This window comes from Chionomys nivalis, chromosome 21 (genome assembly GCF_950005125.1).
Source record: "Chionomys nivalis chromosome 21, mChiNiv1.1, whole genome shotgun sequence".
Lineage (NCBI taxonomy): Eukaryota > Metazoa > Chordata > Mammalia > Rodentia > Cricetidae > Chionomys > Chionomys nivalis.
The window spans coordinates 34,837,899-34,859,077 of NC_080106.1; the positions used below are offsets into that span (position 1 = coordinate 34,837,899).

The 21,179-nt window shown below is 43.2% G+C and overlaps 1 protein-coding gene across 4 annotated transcripts in view; it reads left to right on the forward strand.

Annotated features, from left to right (window-relative positions):
- The window catches only part of Rpgrip1l (RPGRIP1 like), a 101,719-nt gene extending 92,345 nt beyond the window's left edge, over positions 1–9,374 (forward strand). For all 4 annotated transcript variants that reach the window (XM_057753816.1, XM_057753815.1, XM_057753818.1 and 1 more), the window contains 3 exons: positions 660–744; positions 4,743–4,876; positions 6,682–9,374. In XM_057753816.1, the coding sequence (XP_057609799.1) occupies positions 660–744; positions 4,743–4,876; positions 6,682–6,785 (323 nt within the window). In that variant the 3' untranslated portion in view covers positions 6,786–9,374. The remainder of the gene's footprint in view (positions 1–659; positions 745–4,742; positions 4,877–6,681) is intronic.
- Positions 9,375–21,179: the final 11,805 nt, after the last annotated feature.

Consider the following 21,179-nt stretch of genomic DNA (forward strand, 5'->3'; position numbering starts at 1 on the left):
CCACCTTTGACAGGTATTCCATCTGTTTCAGCCACATTCCTAAGCGCCAGGACCAAAGCACTCTTCACACACCAAATAGCCCCTCCCCCTTCCTCCACCATGCACAGCCATGTCAGCCTTGAATTTCTTCACCTGCACACTGGATGCTTCTTTTATTGCATCCAGTGGCAGGAGAGGAGGCTTAAACTACTGGGCTGTCAAGAAGGACAAGCATGCTGCCCTACAGTATCATCATCACTTGCTTCTTGGGTGAAAGAAAATACTGTGAATCCCTCAAATACAAAGCAATGAAGACCTCCAGCTTGTCTGTGAGGTCTGCCAGAGCCGTTAACAGGCAGTGATGGTGATGAGCACTCTGAGGCCTTTTTTCTTTTTCTTTTCTTTTTTTTCTATGATGCCGGGTATCAAACCTACTGTGTCATTCATGCTAAGCAAGCACTCTACCACATTGTGCTCACGTCCTTTCTAACAGTGTGCACATAATCCTGCCCGTGGTGGGACAGTAGATCACATTCAGATTGGATTCTGATTTCTCGGACACACAAGCAAGATGGCATGAAGTGTGTCTTTAAAATGGAATCTACAGAGTGCAGGATGGTACCCATGGAGTGTGGGTCTGAATGACTTCCTTTACGGACCTGTTTTTCCTTTTGTTATAGTGATCTACCTGGATAAAGAAAACAACCGAGCAGAGAGAGGCATCTTAAAGGCCATACTGCAAAGACAAGAACTGCCTCACAGAAGGTACTGGCAGCAGGTTCACAGAAAGCAGCTCTCTATGTCCTCTTTATGTCTGAATGTTGGAATTACTGCCTCCAAAGAAGTTCAGAAATGAAGGCATAGGGGTGGGGGTAGCTCAGTGGTACAGTGCTTGCTTAGCATGAATGACACAGTAGGTTTGATACCCGGCATCATAGAAAAAAAAGAAAAGAAAAAGAAAAAAGGCCACAGTAACTACAGTAACTCCTACATCCCAACATTGTTCCTTTAAAAATGGCTAAATGTCCTTAACAGACACAAAAGTTCATGTCAAGTTTTTGTTTGTTTTGTTTTGTTTATGAGAGCATAGTGCAGACGCCAGGTTCAGGAAATGCTTATCTAGTGAATGCTGGGGTGCTGCTCACCTTCCTGTGCTGAAGAAAGAGATGGCATGCCCCTTCCTACAGCCATAGCCAAGGGCCACTAACAAGTGCTCTCTCCTGTTGCTAATACTCAGAGGTAGTTCCCTACTTTGAGAACTCCCTTACTCAGATGACAACCCTGCATAATGCCAGTGCTAAGTCACCAGCTACAGCCAGGGGTCACCATTCTTCCATGACATTGCTTACCATACCTTTACATACTGTCCCATCTGCATTTGGAAATACACAAATGTTTTTAAACAACGATACATTGAAATAAAACTTTACAAATTATTAACTTGAGGCTGGAGAGGCGGCTTAGTGGCCAAGAGCACCAGCCGTTCTTCCAGAGAATTTGAATTTGGTTCCCAGCACCACCAGATGGTGGCTCACAACCATCTGCTCCAGCCCCAAGGGTTCTGATGCCCTCTTCTGGCCTCCATGTGCACGCAGTGCACATGGGACACATACATACATACATTCAGACAAACACTTGTACACATAAAATATCAAAAAAAAATTCCTTATTAATTTCAGGTCATATTTTTGAGTCTGATTCAAGTTCCCTTTTGATTTATTTTTCTTGAGTAAAATTTCTACTGGAAAAAATCCACCAAGGAGGAAGACATACTGTGATGACAAGTAAACAAATAAATTAATGACACGTGGTGATGATTAGTAATAAAAATTGAACAAACACAGGGTATGGTGGCACTCACCTTCAATCCCAGTACTTAGGAGGCAGACGCAGGTACATCTCTGTGAGTTAGAGGCCAGGCCAGTCTACATAAGAAGTTGCAGGTCAGCCAGAGCTATTTAGTGAGGACCCTTAAAAAGATAAAGAGAAAGAAAAAAGATTGAACAAACTAAATACTAAAAGAGTAGATAAGAATGAAAGCCAATCTGGGTAGGGGACATTTAAGCTGATTTATGAAGGTTGAAGGGACTCAGTTGAGATACAAGAGCCTGGGACATAGGGTTCCAGGCTGAGGGAATACCAGGCAAGAAGGATGAGGCAGAGGGCATTCTGGAATAGATGGGAGGACTAGCAAAGCTGATCTTAGAGAGTTGCAGGAAGACACATCTGGGGATCACATGATGTTTGCACCCCCAGATGTGTATCTGGGTCCTCAGGCAGGCCAGGAACCTCCATGAGGAATGGCCACCAGAACGCATTTGTTCTAACTGCCAAAAGTAGGTCAGGAGGTATGGTTGGGTGCATGAATGTGTGTATACAAGCTAGTTTTTTTAAATTTTATCTAGTAAACTTTCTTCCCTTTTGAGTTTAACTTTCTAGTTCTTTCATTGGTTTTATTTATTTTTAATGCTGGGAATGGAAACCAGGTTATTGCTGAGGTCCATGTGAGGCTGGAGTTGTTTTTTTAATTATTTATTTATTTTAAAAATAAAATAGTCTTTTTTCATTTTACATACCAATCCCAGTTCCCATTCCCTTGCCTCCTTCCCCTCTCCACCTAGCCCTCCCACCCGAATCCCATCCACTCCTCACTCTGAGGGTAAGGCACGTTGCTTTGGGAGCAGGGTATCCATCCAAAGAGAATGGGTTCCCAAAAGGCCAGTATATGCAGTAGGGATAAATCCTGGTGCCACTGCCAGTGGTCCAGTAGTCTGCCCCAGAGGCTGGAGTTTTAACATTGATCTCTGCACTAGATCTGCGAATTTTATTTGACCTCTCATTTGCTCTTTATAGAATGTAAAGCCAGGAATATTACATTTTCACATTCTTAGCCCTTTTATAGAATTTAGAAGATTTTTTAATTTTGTCTCAGAATTAATGTACTACACTCAGTGAAGATAATAGCCTTTCTTTATAAGATGATGCAGGTATGAGCTAAAAACCTGAGATTAAAGTACCTGAAAATACCCCATTACTCTATGCCTCCTTTTCTGTGTGTCCCGCTCTGCAGGATGCCCTCCGCCGGCACTGTTAGAAGGATGGCGTGCCATGGCACTCACCATGCTACGGTGGTCATATGCTTTAATTTTTTTAATTTCTTCTTTCCAAACTACGTTCATTCTAGGACAACTTTGTTGTTGTTGTTGTACATGAGTGTTTCACTTGCATGTCTATATGTGCTCCACGTGTGTACTATGCCTGAAGAGGTCAGAAGAAGGCATGGGGTCCCCTGGAACTGGAGTTACAGATATTTGTGAGCTGCCACGTGGGTGCTGGGACTGAAATCCAAGTCCTCTACAAGAGGGCTCTATCAACAGTTGTTTTGTTTAATTGAGTAAAGAAATCAGTAGTTAACTTGGAAATCTGTTTAGCTCACCTTTTTTTACTTTGCTCACCCTGCTGTGTTCCAGGCTCTGGTTACTTGTATCACTGCATCTAATCTTCACAAGAGCCCTCCCTGTTCACAGGTCTAATGTCCTCATTGCACAGATCACGAAACTGAGATCAGGGAGATGTGAGGGAATTCTTCAGCATCACACAGCTATACAAGTGTGGCAGTCAGAATGCGAACTACAAATGAATGTCCTGACCACGCATCTGGATCCCTGTATCCTGTGCGTCATATGAAATACTTGGACCACTCGACAGTCGGGGTCCATGTCTATGGTTTCTGTGGGAACTGGTGTTAACTTTCATTTGGACTTAAGAGATCTCGATTTTCTAATTTCTTCACATTCTTTTCCTAGCTAAAAACAGGCTTGTAAAGGAGTGAAATGCTGAATGTTGTCTTCAGCAAGTTGGTTAGAGACATCGTCTTGTTTACCTATCAGCATTTGGAAAGGATTTGATTTGTGTTTTTCAAGGTCTGATTTCTCAGGGGCTTCAATTTTTTCTGTTTCTTGTTTTGTTTCTGATTTGGGATAGATATGTTTCACAGAATTTAAAATGGTAAGATTTACAAGCATCCATGGTTTAAGCTATGCTGCCAAGACATATCAAAAGAGTACTTAACTGTAAATTCCTGTCATTTGGTCAATCCAAGTGTGTTTGGCCTCAGCACAAGCCACTAATTCAAATCAGTTCCATCAGAGCCCTGCAATTATGTGTCTAAAAGTAAAGTAGAACTTGGATGCTGTGGTTGTATATTAAAAGGTTGCTGAAGCAATATGAATATCTGATACAGCCGTTGGGCAGAGCTCAGCCTTTTTCTGTGGGCATTCAGACTGCTCCCAGGCAGTGCAACCTCTGCATTTTGTAGGACAGCACATACAGTTGGGAAGATTACTTGCTACCAACCCCAGAGTTGTACTGCTGGGGGGTGGGGGAAGCATTTCTTTCTGTCAAAAATGCTGACTGTGTAACCTACCATGGCCTTTGTGAGCTTCATCCTTTTAGTATTAAAAATAGAAGTATCAAATATCAGATTTGGTGCAATGACATGGACATTGGGTCCTTCTCTTTGCCTGGTCATTTTATTTGATTCTGGAGATAATTACCATCCAGGCTTAAGAAGGAGATTGGTGCCCATTGGAAAGCTGGGAAAGCTCTGAGCTTCAAATAGTTCTGTTAAGATACTTGCCTAAGGTCATTTCCTTTCTACTGGCATCACTGGAAACATTGTTTTTCCACATAGTTATATAAAACAAAACATAAAAACAAAACAAAATGAGTGTCCATGACTTTCTCTGTCCTGTCCTTCTTAGTGTGCGCTTCACCGTGGTGAGTGACCCTCCTGAGGACGAGCAGGACCTAGAGTGTGAGGACATCGGCATTGCTCATGTTGACCTCATGGATATGTTTCAGAAAGGGAGAGACATCATTGAGCAGGACCTTGATGGTATGAATGGAAGCATGGCTCTGTCTGCACAGCCGCCACTACCAAATTATTATTATCATTATTATTATTATTATTATTATTATTCTGACTTCTTTCTGCTGCCTGGGAGGGGTCTGTCACACCTCAGCAGAAGGCTGTGCAGCTCAGGCTAGCAACTGCTGCAGCTGGAAGCCTGTCCCTGCACCCTCCTCTTCCCTTCCTCACCCTTCTGTGGCTGATAGAAACTTTTAAATAACTGAGCTTCACAGAAATAACTAATGCATTTCTTAGTGTGGGGGTTAAGACACATAACCTTAAGCTTGTTATTCCAAACCACACCAGCATCTTCTGGAGGCTTCTCTAGTTCAGGGCTGCAGCCAGAGGGTGTGTCTCCTCTGCTAACGCTAGGATTCTGGCATTTCACATGTTTCTCACAAAACTGTAGCCTAGATTTTTACCTTTCTAGGAGTGAGTCCCATCAGTGCGTCATCTCTCCTGTTCTTACATCACACAAGGGATTATACTTTATAAACCATAACCAAGGAAGGCCCTGGCCACACACAGTGAGTCGAGAAACTCAATGCTTCTGCTTCAAGCTGGCTGAGCTCTCTCTGAGACTATGTGCTGGGTTTGTGGTTTACCTGTTGAGGTCACAATCAAATCCCTTTCTGAGCACTTTCTAGGGTCCAGGATTCTGCAGTGCTATGGCAGCTCTGTGGAGCTACCTGTCCCAGACACATGGCGGGTTCTCTGAAGTCTGAACTGCACCAAATGATTGCCCCAGTTAGAGCAAATAAGCATCTGGGCGCATGTTTGGAAGCATTCGTAAAGTTTGCACAGCCAACGTCGTGGCAACTATTTACACTCTGTCATGGAGCAAAAGATGAGAAAATGTTCACGTACCCTTAGTCAACTCTGGAAATAAGAATCTAATAGGAATCATCAAAATCAGTCTCTGTAGTCAGCTCTGCTTAGTGACCCACCTCCTCCTTGAAGGTCACAGAGGGCTGACACCCAGCTGTTAGGACCATGTTTAAGAAGCCAGACACTGTTTCTACCAGCATTTTAATACCTTGTTCTGGATCATGTGCAAGTGATCCAGAAAAGATGAGAGCTCAGGAGAATACGCTGGGAACCACTGGGTCACTGCACGTCTGGGGGCTCCCTTCTCCACCCACATGCCTACCAAGTTTTCTTTGAAGGTCTTCTCACAAAGGTTCTTTGAAGTAACACAGGCACTACTAGAGGCAGTCACTGTAGCTCATCTGTTCAGGGTGCTGAGGCTGGAGGAACACTTGATCCACCCCCATCGTTACAGTTCAAAGAAATAACAAGAAACTACAAGACCCATAAGCACTATCAAACGTACAAACTCTAGAATTCTGGCCTTGGATCCCTTGGAAATATCTCCCCAGCTGATAGGGTCCAGGGGACTGACCTGGCATAGCACCAGGCTGTTGAAAGAAACCTCAAGACTTAAGTAGTCTGCCTTTGGGACATCACTGGTAGCTCTCTAAAGGAAAACCCACGTTCACTCAAGAAGTGAACCTCAGGCCTTCAGAGCCAATCCACAGACATCTTAAGGTTTGTGGGTCTAACTGACATTTTGCTTTTCCTAACGTTAATTGCACGATGCCTTTGCAGAGATTTGGAGGGCTGCAGTTTGTATAGCTGTAGCCTCTCACTCGGTAGGCCTCAGAGCACACCTAAAATGTGTGCCTTCGCACATGTGCTCCTACACACTGTGCTCCTCTCAAAGCCGTATGAACTAGCCTAGCCAAGAGCACTGCTGACCGCCATTGACCCTGCTGCTGCCCTCTTCTCAGTGTTTGATGCCCGAGCGGACGGAGGCAGCATCGGCAAGCTGAAGGTGACCGTGAGAGCGCTCGCTGCTCTACAGTCTGTCGATGAGCAACATGGAGAGGACTAGGAAGCCTGGAAGACGCTGCTGCAGAGGCGTCCACCTCTGAGGAAATGCCCACATGAAAACTCCAGGATGAGATTTTGAGTAATCACTCTGGTGTGTGTAATCTATAATTCATGGGGAGCTGGGGGGGGAGGGCCTGGGCTTAGGTCCTAGGCTTCAGTTTCAAATCTTGTATAGGTTTTTGTTTATTTTTCTATTCCTTCTACCCATGACTGCCACCCCTGAGGACTTCAGTTCTCCTCAGTGGTCTACCTTCTCAATAATTTATATCAACATGTTAGGATGAAATATCTATTTACATTTGTAACATTTTCTTACAAAGAAGTGGGAATAGTTTTATTTTTCATAAGGAAAAGCCTAAATCTTAGGAAACCTATGGAAAAGAAATGCTTTTTACATTATCCCTAATCGTCCCACTAAAGGAAAAGCTTCTGATTAGCCTCATTAAGATTTTTATACTGTGAAGATTTTATTAGAAGCAATATATGAAAATTACTTGGATTAATGTGTTAATCTTCCGCTTTAAAATGCTAATATCCACTTTGTGCACATTAAAGCTCAGTATGTGTTTTCTTTGATGCATGCGGTTTCTATCAATTCGATATAAAGAAGGAGATGTGGCACCAACTTAGTAAGTTGCTCCCAGTTTTTGTTGTTCTCCATAAACATTGTAGTCGTTATATGGTATCCATGTGTCTGTAATGCTGATATGGGACCCAAGATTATATAAAGATAGAGAGATACATACATGCATATATACATACATGCATACATATATATAGGGAATTCATACTTTACAAACTAAAGTTATTACATAGAAAAAATAAAATATGACCCGAACTCTAAGATGTTTGGTCAGACATGAAAAGAGACCTTACTTCAAGCTTACCCAGTGCTGGATGTGTCTGGTTATGCAGACCCTCAAAGAGCAGCTCCAGAAGTTAATTTCTAGCTTTTACACAGTCTTGCTGAAGGGTTTAATTGATATTTTTAATGGAGCTGTGAATCAGTGCTGCAAAAGAATTGTCTCTGGGGGTCTGAGATATAATGCATTTCATTTTTTAATTTACTTTTTTATTTGTCGTTTTCTTCAAAGGATTTTTATAGGCTGTGGGTTTTCACTGTTTGCAAACAGGCTATTCCTTCTTAAGCATATGTAAAGTATTCAGGGAGATAAGTAATTTATTAAAATCTACCTAATTTGCCGTGCTATATTAAATCTCTGCTTCAGTGATCACAGACCATTTCATTTAGAGAATTAGGCATTCCCTCTTTGTGTGATTAAAGCCCTGGAAAATGAGTTCTTTGCTCCTATTTGTGAACATTCAAAGCCTGCTAATGGCAGGAAGATGGAATAGATTATGAGACAATTCATTACAGTTCAACAGGGGAAAAGCAGCTATAATGCAGAAATGCAAGTATGAATATCAGTGTATAGTTGGACCATCTGTGCGCTCTAAAGGCTTCGGCGGTGACTCCTCCTTGGGAGGCTTTGAAATGACATCCATACGATATTAATTTGTTGGCACACTTTGTGGGACCAGTAGAGTATGATTTGACCACAGGATTCTATAAATTTTGTCTGTACCGTTGGGCATCCCTGCCTCCAGGCCTGCCATCTCCAAGAGGAATCTTGCTCTCATCAGCCTCTGCAGATCTTCATAACAACTCATTCCTCTGGAACCTTCTAGTGACCACAAACATCTGCAGACAAAACCTCTCCAATCCTAGTAAACAACCACATGTTTGTTGTCACTTTAGCTGGCTCTGAGCTCATCTTTTTGGCCTCCCTTTCCAGCTTTCTTTGGCTTTGTGCAGCTAAAGTGTCATTAAGGCCCATAATATTCCCTGCAGTAATCTAAAACAGCCAGATTATACCCTGGGATTAGCTGGGCAGTTTTTGAGACATTTATTGTGGTATTCTCCCAGGAGGCATGCATTATTGTTTTAAAATGTTATATCCCAAACTAAATAATGCTTTCTGCAGAGAGGAAAATGGATGGTGCTGACTTCTTAGCATCTTTAAGTAGAGACAGGGAAGTCTTAGAAGTGAGTCGACCTATAGAGTCTGTGCCTCAAGTACAAGTGGGGATTTAGGCAGGCTTCTGTGCCTTTTGTATTTACTAGCCTTAAAACCCTCTGCTTCAGACTCCCGCAGATGTTCCCAAGCTCACACGCAATGGCTGCTAAAGGGTTCTATGGGGAAGTGGAATGAGTGTCCTCACGCCAAGGCCACGGCCTCTTTGTCTAGCCATGTGTTAGCCAGGGTTCACTGAGAAGTTCAGCTCCATGAGCCGCCTTGCTTTGTTAAGGATGGCTAGGGTGTGGGGGCTACCAGGCACGCGGACACAGCCCTGAGAACTTGCAGTTCTCATAACCGCACAGTGCACGCAGCACTCTGGGAGCTGTATTGCTTTAGTTTGGAAATATAAATAGAGACGTGATATGGCGTGTGGGAGGGTGCATTGTACGTGGTTTTTTTGCCTACTGTAGTAGAAATGTCAAATTCCCAGCCACTGTCATGAGAGGCAGTTGACAAAAATAAGTTTTATGGTTTACAGTGTGGTTTACATAGAGGACATTTCTCTTCACTCTCGGTTTCAACATGTTTTCTGAATTATCATGGTTTGTTGCCATTTAACTTAAATTAGTTTTTTTAAGAATAAATAGAGACTATGTTTAATCAAATAAAGAACGGCCGCGTTGAAATTCCACTGTTCCTGCCATTCATTTGTTACCACAAAACACAAATAATTTCTATGTGTCAGGAAGAAGTGTGGGCTAAGACGTGGTCATGTGACTTGGGAGGCTCTGCGTGCACCCATGTCCCCACAACAAAACATAAATTATTTTAGTAATCTGACATCAAGAGCTGTGACAATGAGAACCAGTTCTTACACATGTTCTAACAAGAATCTGATTAACATTTTTGTGGATATGGAAAATAGCTTTTTTTTTCAGTCAAGCTGGCACTGTTGCTGTGTTTAGAATGATTTCCTTATGTACAAAATAGCAAAATGTGAATCATGTCTGTGAACAAATATGAGACTAAAATATGATCTTCGTGTAACACAAAACAACCGAGGAAGAAGCTTTGGTTGTAAGGTGATCAAGTGATTGGCACTATTGGCATGATAACTCGTCCCAAAGGTAAGAGTGCACTCTAGTAAGTGACCCATGCCTAAAGGCCTCTGACTCTCTTAACAAAGAGAAACCAAACCATGATTTATGATAGATTGGGCACCACGCCTAATTAAATCCATAAGTGGGAGCAAACACAGTCTTACATCCCTTGTGTTCCCAACAAAAACAGCCTCTAGGTCAGCCAGAAAATGTCAAAGTAATAGAAACAAGCATTTTAGAGCTAAGATTGCAGGGTTAGAAAACATCCTCTCTCACTTCCGTCTCAAAGCATTACCAGTGGACAGTACCTCACAGTTCAACTCCTGGAAGCCCAGCCCACACTCTAGGTATGACTCCCTTTGTCCTGGCCTCTCCACTTTCTTTTATCTTTCTTTTGTTAAAAAAAAAAAAAAATACAGGATCTCACTATGTAGCCTTGGCTGGCCTGGAAATCGCCATATGGAACAGTCTGGCCTCAAACTCCCAGAGATCTGCCTGCCTTCACCTCCTGAGTGCGGGATTAAAGGCAGAGACAGGCGTGCACCATCAAGGCTGGCACCCCTTTGTTTTCCAGATAGCATTCAGGTATGGTGTGTACCAGGCTAACAGATTGAATACAAAAGCAGAATCCATCTTTCTTCTACATACAAGAAATACACCTCAACCTCAAAGGCAGACATCGCTTCAGAATAAAGGGTTGGGAAAAAATTTTCCAATCAAATGAACCTAAGAAACAAGCTGGTGTAGCTGTCCTAATATCTAACAAAATAGACTTCAAACTGAAATCAATCAAAAGAGACAAAGCAGGACATTTCATATTAGTCACAGGAGAAATCCATCAAGAGGAAATCTCAATACTGAACATCTATGCCCCAAATATAAGGGCACCCTCATATGTAAACGAAACACTTCTAAAGCTTAAATCATACACTAAACCCCACACACTATTAGTGGGAGACTTCAACACTCCACTCTCACCACTGGACAGGTCAGTCAGACAAAAAATTAACAGAGAAATAAGGGAACTAACAAATGTTATGACTCAAATGAACCTAACAGACATCTATAGAATATTCTATCCAAACATAAAAGAATATACCTTCTTCTCAGCACCTCATGGAACCGTCTCAAAAATTGACCACATACTCGGTAACAAAACAAACCTCAACAAATACAAAAAAAAAAAAAATTTGGAGTAACCCCATGTATCTTATCAGATCACCATGGCTTAAAACTAGAATTCAGCAGCAGTACTAATTCCAGAAAGCCCACAAACAAATGGAAATTAAACATTGCTCATCTGAATCATTAATGGATTAAGGAAGAAATAAAGGGAGAAATAAAAGACTTCTTAAAATTCAATGAATATGACCACACAACATACCCAAATTTATGGGACACAATGAAAGCAGTAATAAGAGGAAAGTTCATAGCACTAAATGCCTACATAAAGAAGCTGGGAAAATCCCACACTAGTAAATTAACAGAACATTTGAAAACTACAGAACAAAAAGACGCAAACTCACCCAAGAGAACTAGACAGCAGGAAATAATCAAACTGAGATCTGAAATCAACAAAATAGAAACATGTATGGTGTGAGCTCTGGAGCAAAGTCTGGTCACCTCCGTTTGTCCCTTCCCACTCTCCAGAGAATCACATTGATTACTGTAACAGCACCATCTCTCTGTTCACTACACACCATTTGCTTTTGTTTGATTTAAAGTTTTATATTTCATTATGTCTATGTGTTTATCATCATGATGGCAGTAAGTTATGTGGGCAGGGCTGTCCGCAGAGGCTGGAGCTGGAGTGAAGGGAAGATGCGAGCTGACAGGTGGGTGCTGGGACCCACAGTCATATCCTCTGGAGGAACAGCCAGTGCTCTTAACTGTCAAGCCATCTCTCCAGCCTCCATTTCTGTTTCTTTTTTTATTAGTGTCTTAATTCTTATCTTTCTATTATCTCTGTTCATTCCTCTAGCCAACCAAGCACCCCATGTCTATCAGCTCGTTTCATTGGCTGGCATCTTGGCCTTGACTTTCTAGAACTTCTCACTATGCAGCTCATACTGCCCTGGAACTCACCTGATTAGATGACCCACTCCCCACCACCACCCCTTCTCCCCTCCCCCAGCTCTGCTGAATACTCCTTCCTCTCTTTCTCTGCTTGGCATTCCCCATGTGTGGGGCAGCAGCATCTGTGGCAGCTCAGGGGCTTCTCACTGTCCTCCATTGCATGTCTCTCTCTTTCGAGATGGCAATGGGGCTGGGGACTGCTGTCTGGCCAATCTGGCATTCCTGACTTGAACTCAAAGCCTTCCTACCTCAACTTCTCAAGTAGCTGGATGACAGTGGATGCCAACATGCATGGCACAAGCTTGTCTCCGTGCACATGGCAGGGCACTGCAGCCCTTCTGGAACTGATTTCCGTGCCTGGGCTTCAGGTCACAGAGGCAGATGCTCTGGCAGCTCTCAAGCAGCCCTGGTCAGGAAACAAAAGGGAAGTTTTATAAATGTCTAAGGAAACGTTTGATCAAAATCCAGCTGTCCTTGGTACAGATATGCTTTGCCATAGGCTCACATGTTCCTAACAGCAAGGAAGTAAGAGAAATTGTAGAAGAAAACTTAAGATACTATTCGCGCAATCAAGATATTAAGTAGACCTCTCTCTGATCCAAACAAGAAAGACAGGAGGTATCAAACACAAGACAGACATGCTGAATCTGTAAACATTAGGACATCTCAGACCATGAGAGTTCACAGTGGAAATAAAAGACAAAGACCTAGTACTATTAAAGGGAACAGTGGGCCGTGGATGTGTGCGCTCCAGCCACGCACCAAGGAATTTAGTCTCAAAATACAGCAGCCAGCGGGCTGGAGGATGTTACGGCTGCAGGAATTTTAGCCATAGATTTTTTTTTTTTAACCCACAGACATGGCAGATCAGAGATGTAGAAAAAGTCTAGATTTGTTTAGCGTGATCACCAAGCTCAGACAGATATAGAACACACATGGAACATTCAAAGGAAAATCAACAGCATACTCAACCACAAAGGAAACCTCAGTTTCCAAGGGCCTCGGATCTGCTAGACTGCACTACTCTAAGCAAAAGGCAATGAAATGAGAAGCAGATAGCAAAAAAAGATAGCTAAGACCCAGTCCTTTCTAAAAGTTAAAATGCATGGATTCGTTTACAGTTTGTTTGGGATTCTCACAGGACTAGAAATAACCCCACTCCTGCAACAGAGGGAAGAGAAAGAAAATCTCCAAATACGTTTTGATGCATGAGGGAAGGAAATGTCAGCTCAGAAAGCCACTGCCAGCCAGGCATGGTTTGGTTTGCACATAACGTGGTCTGACAGAATTCAGGTGGTGGAAGAACACAGATGGTGCCAACAGAGGAGAGGGATCAGCCAACCCGAGTGGCCGAGTATTGGAGCTGGTGGTGAGGCCTGATGTTACCGCTGGAGTCTAGAATGTCCCCTAGAGGCTCAAGGCACCCAGCCTGGGTAGCTAGTAGAAGGGGGTGGAGCCTGGTAAGAAGACCTTGGGTCACTGGGGATGTGCTCTTGAAGGAGATGTTGAGCCTAGCCCTTCCCCGTCTCTGCTTCCTAGAGGTCTGCTCTGCCTGGGTGCCACATACTCTATCATGATGTTCCCCCTCAGCACAGACCCAGAGCGACAGGGCCAAGTGATTATGGCCTGAAAACCCACAGCTCCGTGTCAAAATTAATTTTACCTCAGATGTTTTTCCATAGCAGCAGTAAGCTGACGAACAAACTTGGCAACGTCAGATCATTAGCTCTTAGAGAAAAAGAAGCAATGTCCAGTCTGCAGGACCAGATGCAGCAAGGAGGAGGCCATTCTGGAAGAGGGAGATGCCTTGGAGACTTGTAGCGAAATAAAAGAGAGAACCAACTGGCTTCCCAAGAAACGCGATAAATAAGATTAAATCAATAAAAAGTGGGCATTTCCTCAAGAAACTAAAGAGAGCTGCAGCAACAGAAGAGGGCAATGTTGAGCTAGGAAACTTGGCTTCCCCCAAAACTGAAAGGGAATCCTGCCTCCATCTTCACTAAGAATACAAAATAAGGATGGAGCCTTCTCAGCAGCTGTCAGTTGGGCATCACGAAGCTGGAGAGGGCAAAGGAAACAGCGACTGCCCGTCATCCCACCAACCAGAGGTAGTCATCCACATCTGGGCGTGTTCGTTTCCTTTATTTTAAATAAATAAAAATGTTGAAATAGCACAAGAGTCACATGCCCATATGTTCATTAGAAATCAGAATACAGATGGTTAAAGTCTCCCGCCACATACCACCCATAATCCAGACCTGCTTCCCACCACCATTTGTATGTAAACACATACATTTATCCACACAATATGTATAGAATTGTTTTGCTCTTTATTTACATAACTGTCAGACACTGCAGGCATTGTTTGTACAGCTTTCTTTTTTCCACATAACTTTTAACCCATGTTTTTGAAGTCCACCCTTGTTGCTAACATTTCAGTGCCAAAATAGAGGAGTCTGTGGCTTGAGCGTGAACCTTCAGCAGGACAGCGATCTGCCCAGTGTTAGTGAACCTGACGGTCTCACCACCCACTGTTGAGAACAAGCAGACATCATTTGGAAATGTTAAAAATGCCATCTGGCTACCTGGGCTGTTGTGCTCCATGGTCCCACCTGCTGAACGCGTGGAGGATGAGCTTAGACTGGGGCTGCTCTTCCCTCACAGGTACTTGCTAGTTTGAACATGAGGACAAGAGACCACACAGAACCTTCAGAGACCTCTGGGTCTTGAAGGGAGAAAGTTGGTATTGGACTTGAGACCCAAGTACATCCTTCACAATTTGAGTCAGGACTGGAAAACTAAATCAAGACAACCGTGACTGGGAAGTAGACCGTCCAGTCTGAAGCCCTGTTCTCACTCTCCCATCTCTGCATAGATGAAGAATTCTCAGGTTGCTAGAACCACCGCCACCTGTCACTGTCAGAAGCAACTCTCTAGAAGTTACCCTCTGCATCCTCAAATTATTACTAATAATGGTGGAAGGAGGAAAACAATCCCTTCAAATTGCCCTCTGACCTATGCACGTGCACAAACACACACATCATAGCGTGCATAATCCCCCACACATAAACACAAAATAACTAAGTTTTACTGTAATGTTAATTTTTTTAATTATTTAATTCTATATGTCCAGGATTCTTAAACACACCAAAATGTTTATGATACTTTATAGAAAAACTGAAAGACCAAAGGAAAAAGAAAATCTTAAAAGCAAGTGGAGATGAAAGACCCATGTTCCGAGGGACAACACTAAGACTGGAGAGACAACTTCTCAGTTAAATCACCAGAAGTGTTACAAACAGCTGGTGCTGCTCTTCTGTTCTGTTTCAATGAAAACCACAGACAGGCAAATGGGCAGTCCCCTTGCTGTTACAGAGGCTCAAAGGCTGGGCTTCCAAACCCAGAGGCTTATGACTCTTAAGCCCTGAGAACCAGGGGCTTCCAAAGGAAGAGAGTTCTCCTTTGTAAGGCTCATTGTATAGGGTGGAAAGCGATAATAGTGGCCCCAAGTTTCAGTTCTTTGGGTATCAAGACCACCAACTCTCTGTTTCTTTGGCACTCTGGAACCCTTCCAATGGACCAGAGCTGGCATCCTGTGGAGAATCAGCTCCCCACCTTCAACTCTTCACAGCGTCTCAGTTTCTCTGCCATCTTTCACCATCTCAATACTTCAACCATCCTTAGTTTTTGTAGATTCTTCCCTCAATTACTCCTGGAATTCTTCTGGATCCCAGTAAGAGCTCCAGTTATGGAGATCTTTGGGGCTCAGTTAACTCAGCGTTGCTGACCTTTGAGTGCTAGGAACCTCAGCTCCTGGTGCCTCTAATGGACTCTTCAGCCCACTGTTGCTGCTGATGCCAGACTAAAAGCCCCAGTTTTTTTCTATTCTTTCAACTAGTTCAGCCCACCTTCCTAGTCATAAAGACCACAAAGAGATAGTAGGCAAAAGACTATCAGGAGAAGGTTTTATTGGAGACAAAAGTTGTAACACTGGAAGTGGGGAGAGAGTTAACCAGTGCACAGAAAAGAAACCTCTAGACAAGAAGACTGAAAAAACAGCTTGCTAAGCTAGCTAGAAATAGGTATGCCGTGCTAGTGCTCAGAGTATAATCTAACCAGTCACAGGATAGCTTCTACTTCCACCAGTCATGAGCCTCACATAAGAACCAATCACAGCTTACTGACTAGTGTGTTCATGGTACCAGAAGGTACTCGGCATGCTACCAGAAGAGAAAAGTGACCACTAACCCAGCCACAAACCCTGTGGTCTACAGTGGTGACCTGCCTGTATGATGCACCGGTGCAGTAATGGCACAGACATTGTGGGAGTAACCAACCACTTGTTGCGTTAAGGTTCACTCCATGAGATGGAACCCATGTCTGACAGTGCTAAAGTGGCCAGGAACCTGAGACTAGCTACATCATCAGCCTAGGGGAAAACCAAATATCAATAAAAGTATGCCAAACAATATTCTCCTATAACTATAGCTTAGCATCTCAGCCATCATCAGAGAAGCGTCCTCATGTAGTAATGGGAACTAACAAAGAGACCCACAACCAGACAATGTGCAGAGTGAGACACTTTGGAGCACTCAGTCCTGAATGGTATATTTTCACCAGATTCCTCCTGTCTAAGCTCAGGTGGCTATGCTGAAGAGGAGATGAAGATTGTAAGAGCCAGGGGGGATGGATGACTCCAAGGAAACAGTGTCTTCCAGACCAGACCAGATGAACACATGGACACTGGCAGCATATACAGAGTCAGCACAGGTTCAAGCCAGACAGGGTCAAAGTACTCAAAGAGGGAAGTGGACATGAGTTCCTAGCCTTAACCAAGACATCACCTCCAACTGACATCCATTTGCAAAGGAAAATAAATTTTCTCCAGTGAAGTCTCTCTGGGTATATTAACCTCATTTAAGGGGAAGCCCCGTACCCAGTAGCAGATGACGGACACAAAATGAACTCAATTTGTGTCATGTTGTTTTGTCTGAGTATTTTCTGTCATACTAGTCTCTTGCTTGTATATTATGGTTCCTGATTTTGTGTTTTAATGGGCTTTATGTATATGATACTTGTATGGTTTTCTTTTTCTTTCTTTTGTTTGCCAGTTCGTTTGCTTTCTAGAGAGAGAAAGGGTGTGAAGTTGGGTGGGTGGGCAGGTGGGGAGGATCTAGGAGGAGTCGGGAGGAGAAACTATGATGAGACTATATCATGTGAAAAAGTGTATATAATATGTATATGTATGTATATATATGCGTGTATGTGTGTAATATATATATATATATACACACAACAATCAAACTTCACAAGCCAATCATAAACCTCACAGCCTCTTTCTCATCAATCACAAGCATTTTGCCAAGTTTATTAGAGAGGTGGTCCTCTTCCTGTTGATTTTACTGATGGCCACTGCTGCCAGGTCTGGGGATGCAGGCATCTGAAGCTGTGAAGGAAGACAGAGTCATCTGGAGGCCACTAGAATGAAGTTTTTCAGCACTGGTCTAGGCTAGAACAGCTGTGATTGGAGCAAGGCTCTTGAAGCAGAAGTTTAGAGTCTCAACAGCAACAGCGGCTGCCCTGCTCCTTCCAATTGGAGTACAGATATTCTCAAGACATCCAGAAAGCATTCAGAGCATCCAGGTTGCCATAATGACCAGCTAGCCAGATTTAAAAAGAGGGACAGCTAAGCTAACAGGTCCACAAGGCAGGGAGGCACAAGGGCGGGTCTGGCAACTGTCAATCAAAGGGTCATGTTCTGGTACACCACTCTGCCAACAGTTTAGTTTATCTGAAGAAAAAAAAACTAAACACTGAGGTTACTTCTCAACAGTGTTTGTCAGTGCTAAGTTCCTGGCTGATGAGTCTCAGGAGCCTAAGTGGTAGGACACATCTTTAGACCCTACTTTCTCATTCATCACCCTTCAACTCATCACAAGAGTTAACATTACAAGGAAATCCTCATGACCAATGAGATCAGGATGCCCTGGAGTAGTACGTACTCCCCTGCTTCATTGTTCTGATGGGATGAAGGTGTGTTATTCTGTGCTGTTCCTCGGAAGGTCTAGCAGTATCAAAGCCACTGGCACTCACAGAGGTGATCAACTTCAAATATAGCTTTACATTGGCTTCTCCATCCAAACCTCTTATTCCTCCCAGTTCCTCCCTCCTGACTCCCTGCAGACTGTGTCTGCAAGCAAGCCTTGTTGAAGATCTTCCTTCTTTCAGGAAAGCCAGGCTAAGAGGGCAGACACCAGAAGTGATTCCAGAAAGTAGGACACAAGGGTGGGACCCTGAAAATTGGTCACTCACAAACCTGGGATTGCTAAGGTGGGAAACTGGTTTGAGGAAAGAAATTGAAGAAAAAAGAAAAATAATAACTTGGAAGTAACAATTACAAGGTACCTAAGAGAGAGAAAAAAATGCAAACAAAAGTAGACTCTTACCAGAAAAGATAAGTGGGTAGAAACAGTCAAGAAAATGATATGAAATAAATAAGTGGAAAGAACCAGAGAGAAAAGAACAGACATGAGCGCTGACTGTAAAATCAAAGATGCTCAGGAAACCATCGATGGAGATAAGAATAAGAGGAAAGTGATGATTGTTTCATGCTCTGAAAAAGTAGAAATATATTTTAATTACAGGAAAAAGAAAAAAGTAGAATGTATTCATTAATTTTACCATACATTATGAATGATCCGAGGTATCATTTGAAGTAGGTAAAAGCCACACAGGCGGGGAAGGGGAAGAAAGGAAAAGCATGTGAAAATTTTCAGTTGGTGGAAAACATCCACCAAAGCCAAAGAGGAAGATGTTGTAAGCAGAAGCTAAAGAGGGGACAGTGATAGATGGACTCTGTACAGTAATGTACGCAGGTGATGGGGCTGAGACCAAGCTGTGATTCATAGTCACAGAACACTTAAGAAGCAAACGTCCAGCTTGACCACCCTGCAGAACTCAGCTCTTCCCTGTGAAGAGGCACGTCTAAAAGACAACAACTGAATCAAAAGGAAAATTACCAGGCAGACGCCCACGAGGAAGTGCTTGATAGCTCACAGGACAAACTCGTGGATGTTCCTATTCATGGTTGCCTAACGGATCTCTGATTCTAAGAGCCATAGTTCATATTAAAGACCACAGCAGCAGCCTCCATGAAGCATAAACACAGGGCCGAGAAGACAAACACCGGGACACATGCCGCGCCCCGCGCCCCCGTGTCTGTGCTCGCTGCGCCCCACGCCCCCATGTCTGTGCTCGCCGCGCCCCACGCCCCCGTGTCTGTGCTCGCTGCACTATTAGCCAGTTCTCGAGCTTTGGGCAAGGGGGCTGGAGGTTAAAATACACAGACACGCACAGACAGAGAGACAGCGACACGGTCATCCTTGAATTCCCCAAGAATGCCCCTTTATTGTGTTCAGGGGCACATTATATAGAGATAGCCACGCCCCAGGCAAACCCACCAGAAACCACTCTCCTGCCATCAGGAACTCCTGAAGGTCTCGTGCTCAGAGCAGCTGTAGGCACTCAGGTCAGGGGATTACAAGAAATTCAGGATCTGGGGTCTCACTGCTCCCAACAGACACATTAATTAGAGAGGTGGCCAGGGCCTGTTCAAGATAGGGCATGTAGGGAGAAGGGAAGGGGGAGAAGGGGGAGGAGAAGAAAGGATAATAGCATTAAATGTTATGATGCCTAAACAGATCTTATAAATGCATATTGAAATCCAGCCTTACAGAAGAGAAAGTATCTTTTTTTTTAAGTACTTGGGAGCATTCATGTTCATTGGCCATATGTGCAGTATCTAGAAAAGTCTAGTAAGTTCTATCAAGAAGTAATAGAATCAACAATCCTGTCCTATCACAATCCAGTAAAACTGGAAATGTGTTTTTAAAGGTAACAGTGCTTTTCCACCTGAACATCTTAAAATTATTGAACAGCTCATGAAAATAAAAGTGACTCACATAGTCAAAGCAGTCCTAAGCAGCAAGAGCAAGCTGACCCTGGAATACCTGACCTCAAGTTACACTACAGAGTTATGTAACAAAAACAGCATGGCCCTAGTGCGAAAAAGATGCATGAACCAATAAAATAAAACAGAACAGAATTCAACACACATAGCTATCGCCACATCATTTTCACTTTAAGAAAAAAAAAAACATTGATGGAAAGGCACCCTCTTCCACAAATGATTCTGGGAAACTAGAATTCCACCTAAGAAGGAAGACAGAATCCTTTCTCTCACCCTGAGTAAAAGTCAAGCCGTAAGAGCCAGAGCTGCAAAACTGCTAGAGAAAAACAGGCAAAACCCTTGAAGAAGTAGACAAGGACTTCCTGTTTAAGACCTCCAATAGCATAGGAAATAGTCTGAGAATTGGCAATTGGATTGCATGGAATTAAAAGGCTAAAGGCTTCTTTGTAGCAAGGCATCAGTCAGCAGAGTGAAGCAATAGCCTACAGACTAGAAAAAAAGTATTTGTTGACCGTATAATTGATGGGGGATTAATATCTAGGATGTGTAAAGAGTGCCAAAAGTTAAATTCCAAAAGATGAAATCATGTAATCAGTAAATAGGCAAACAAATTGAACACAGAGCTCTCAAAAAGAAGGAAGAAATACAAAAGGCAATAGATATTTAGAAAATCTCAGCATTCTTAATGATCAAGGAAATGCAAATTAAAACTTAGTTGGTGTTTCACACCAACTAAGAATAGCCACCATCAAGAAAAAAAAATAGGCAAAAATGTGGAGAAAGGGAGTCCTCTACAGCCCTCGGGGATGTGGACTGGTTCAGCCATCCCGTGACTAGTGCATAGCCCTTGGGTATAGAACCAGACTCTAAGACAGCACACCACAGAGCTTTGTTGAAATATGAGCGGCAGGGCTGCTTTCCACCGCCACCCGGCTAGTTTTACCTGAAATAATTACAAGGAAACTGTATTCTTTTAATCACTGCCTGGCCCATTAGTTCCAGCCTCTTATTGGCTAGCTCTTACATATTGATCTAACCCATTTCTAATATTCTGTGTAGCACCACGAGCTGGCTTACCAGGAAAGATCTTAACCTGCGTCTGTCTGGAGTGGGAGAATCATGGCGACTCCCTGACTCAGCTTCTTTCTCCCAGCATTCTGTTCTGTTTACTCCGCCTACCTAATTTTCTGTCCTATCAGAGGCCAAGCAGTTTCTTTATTACTTAACCA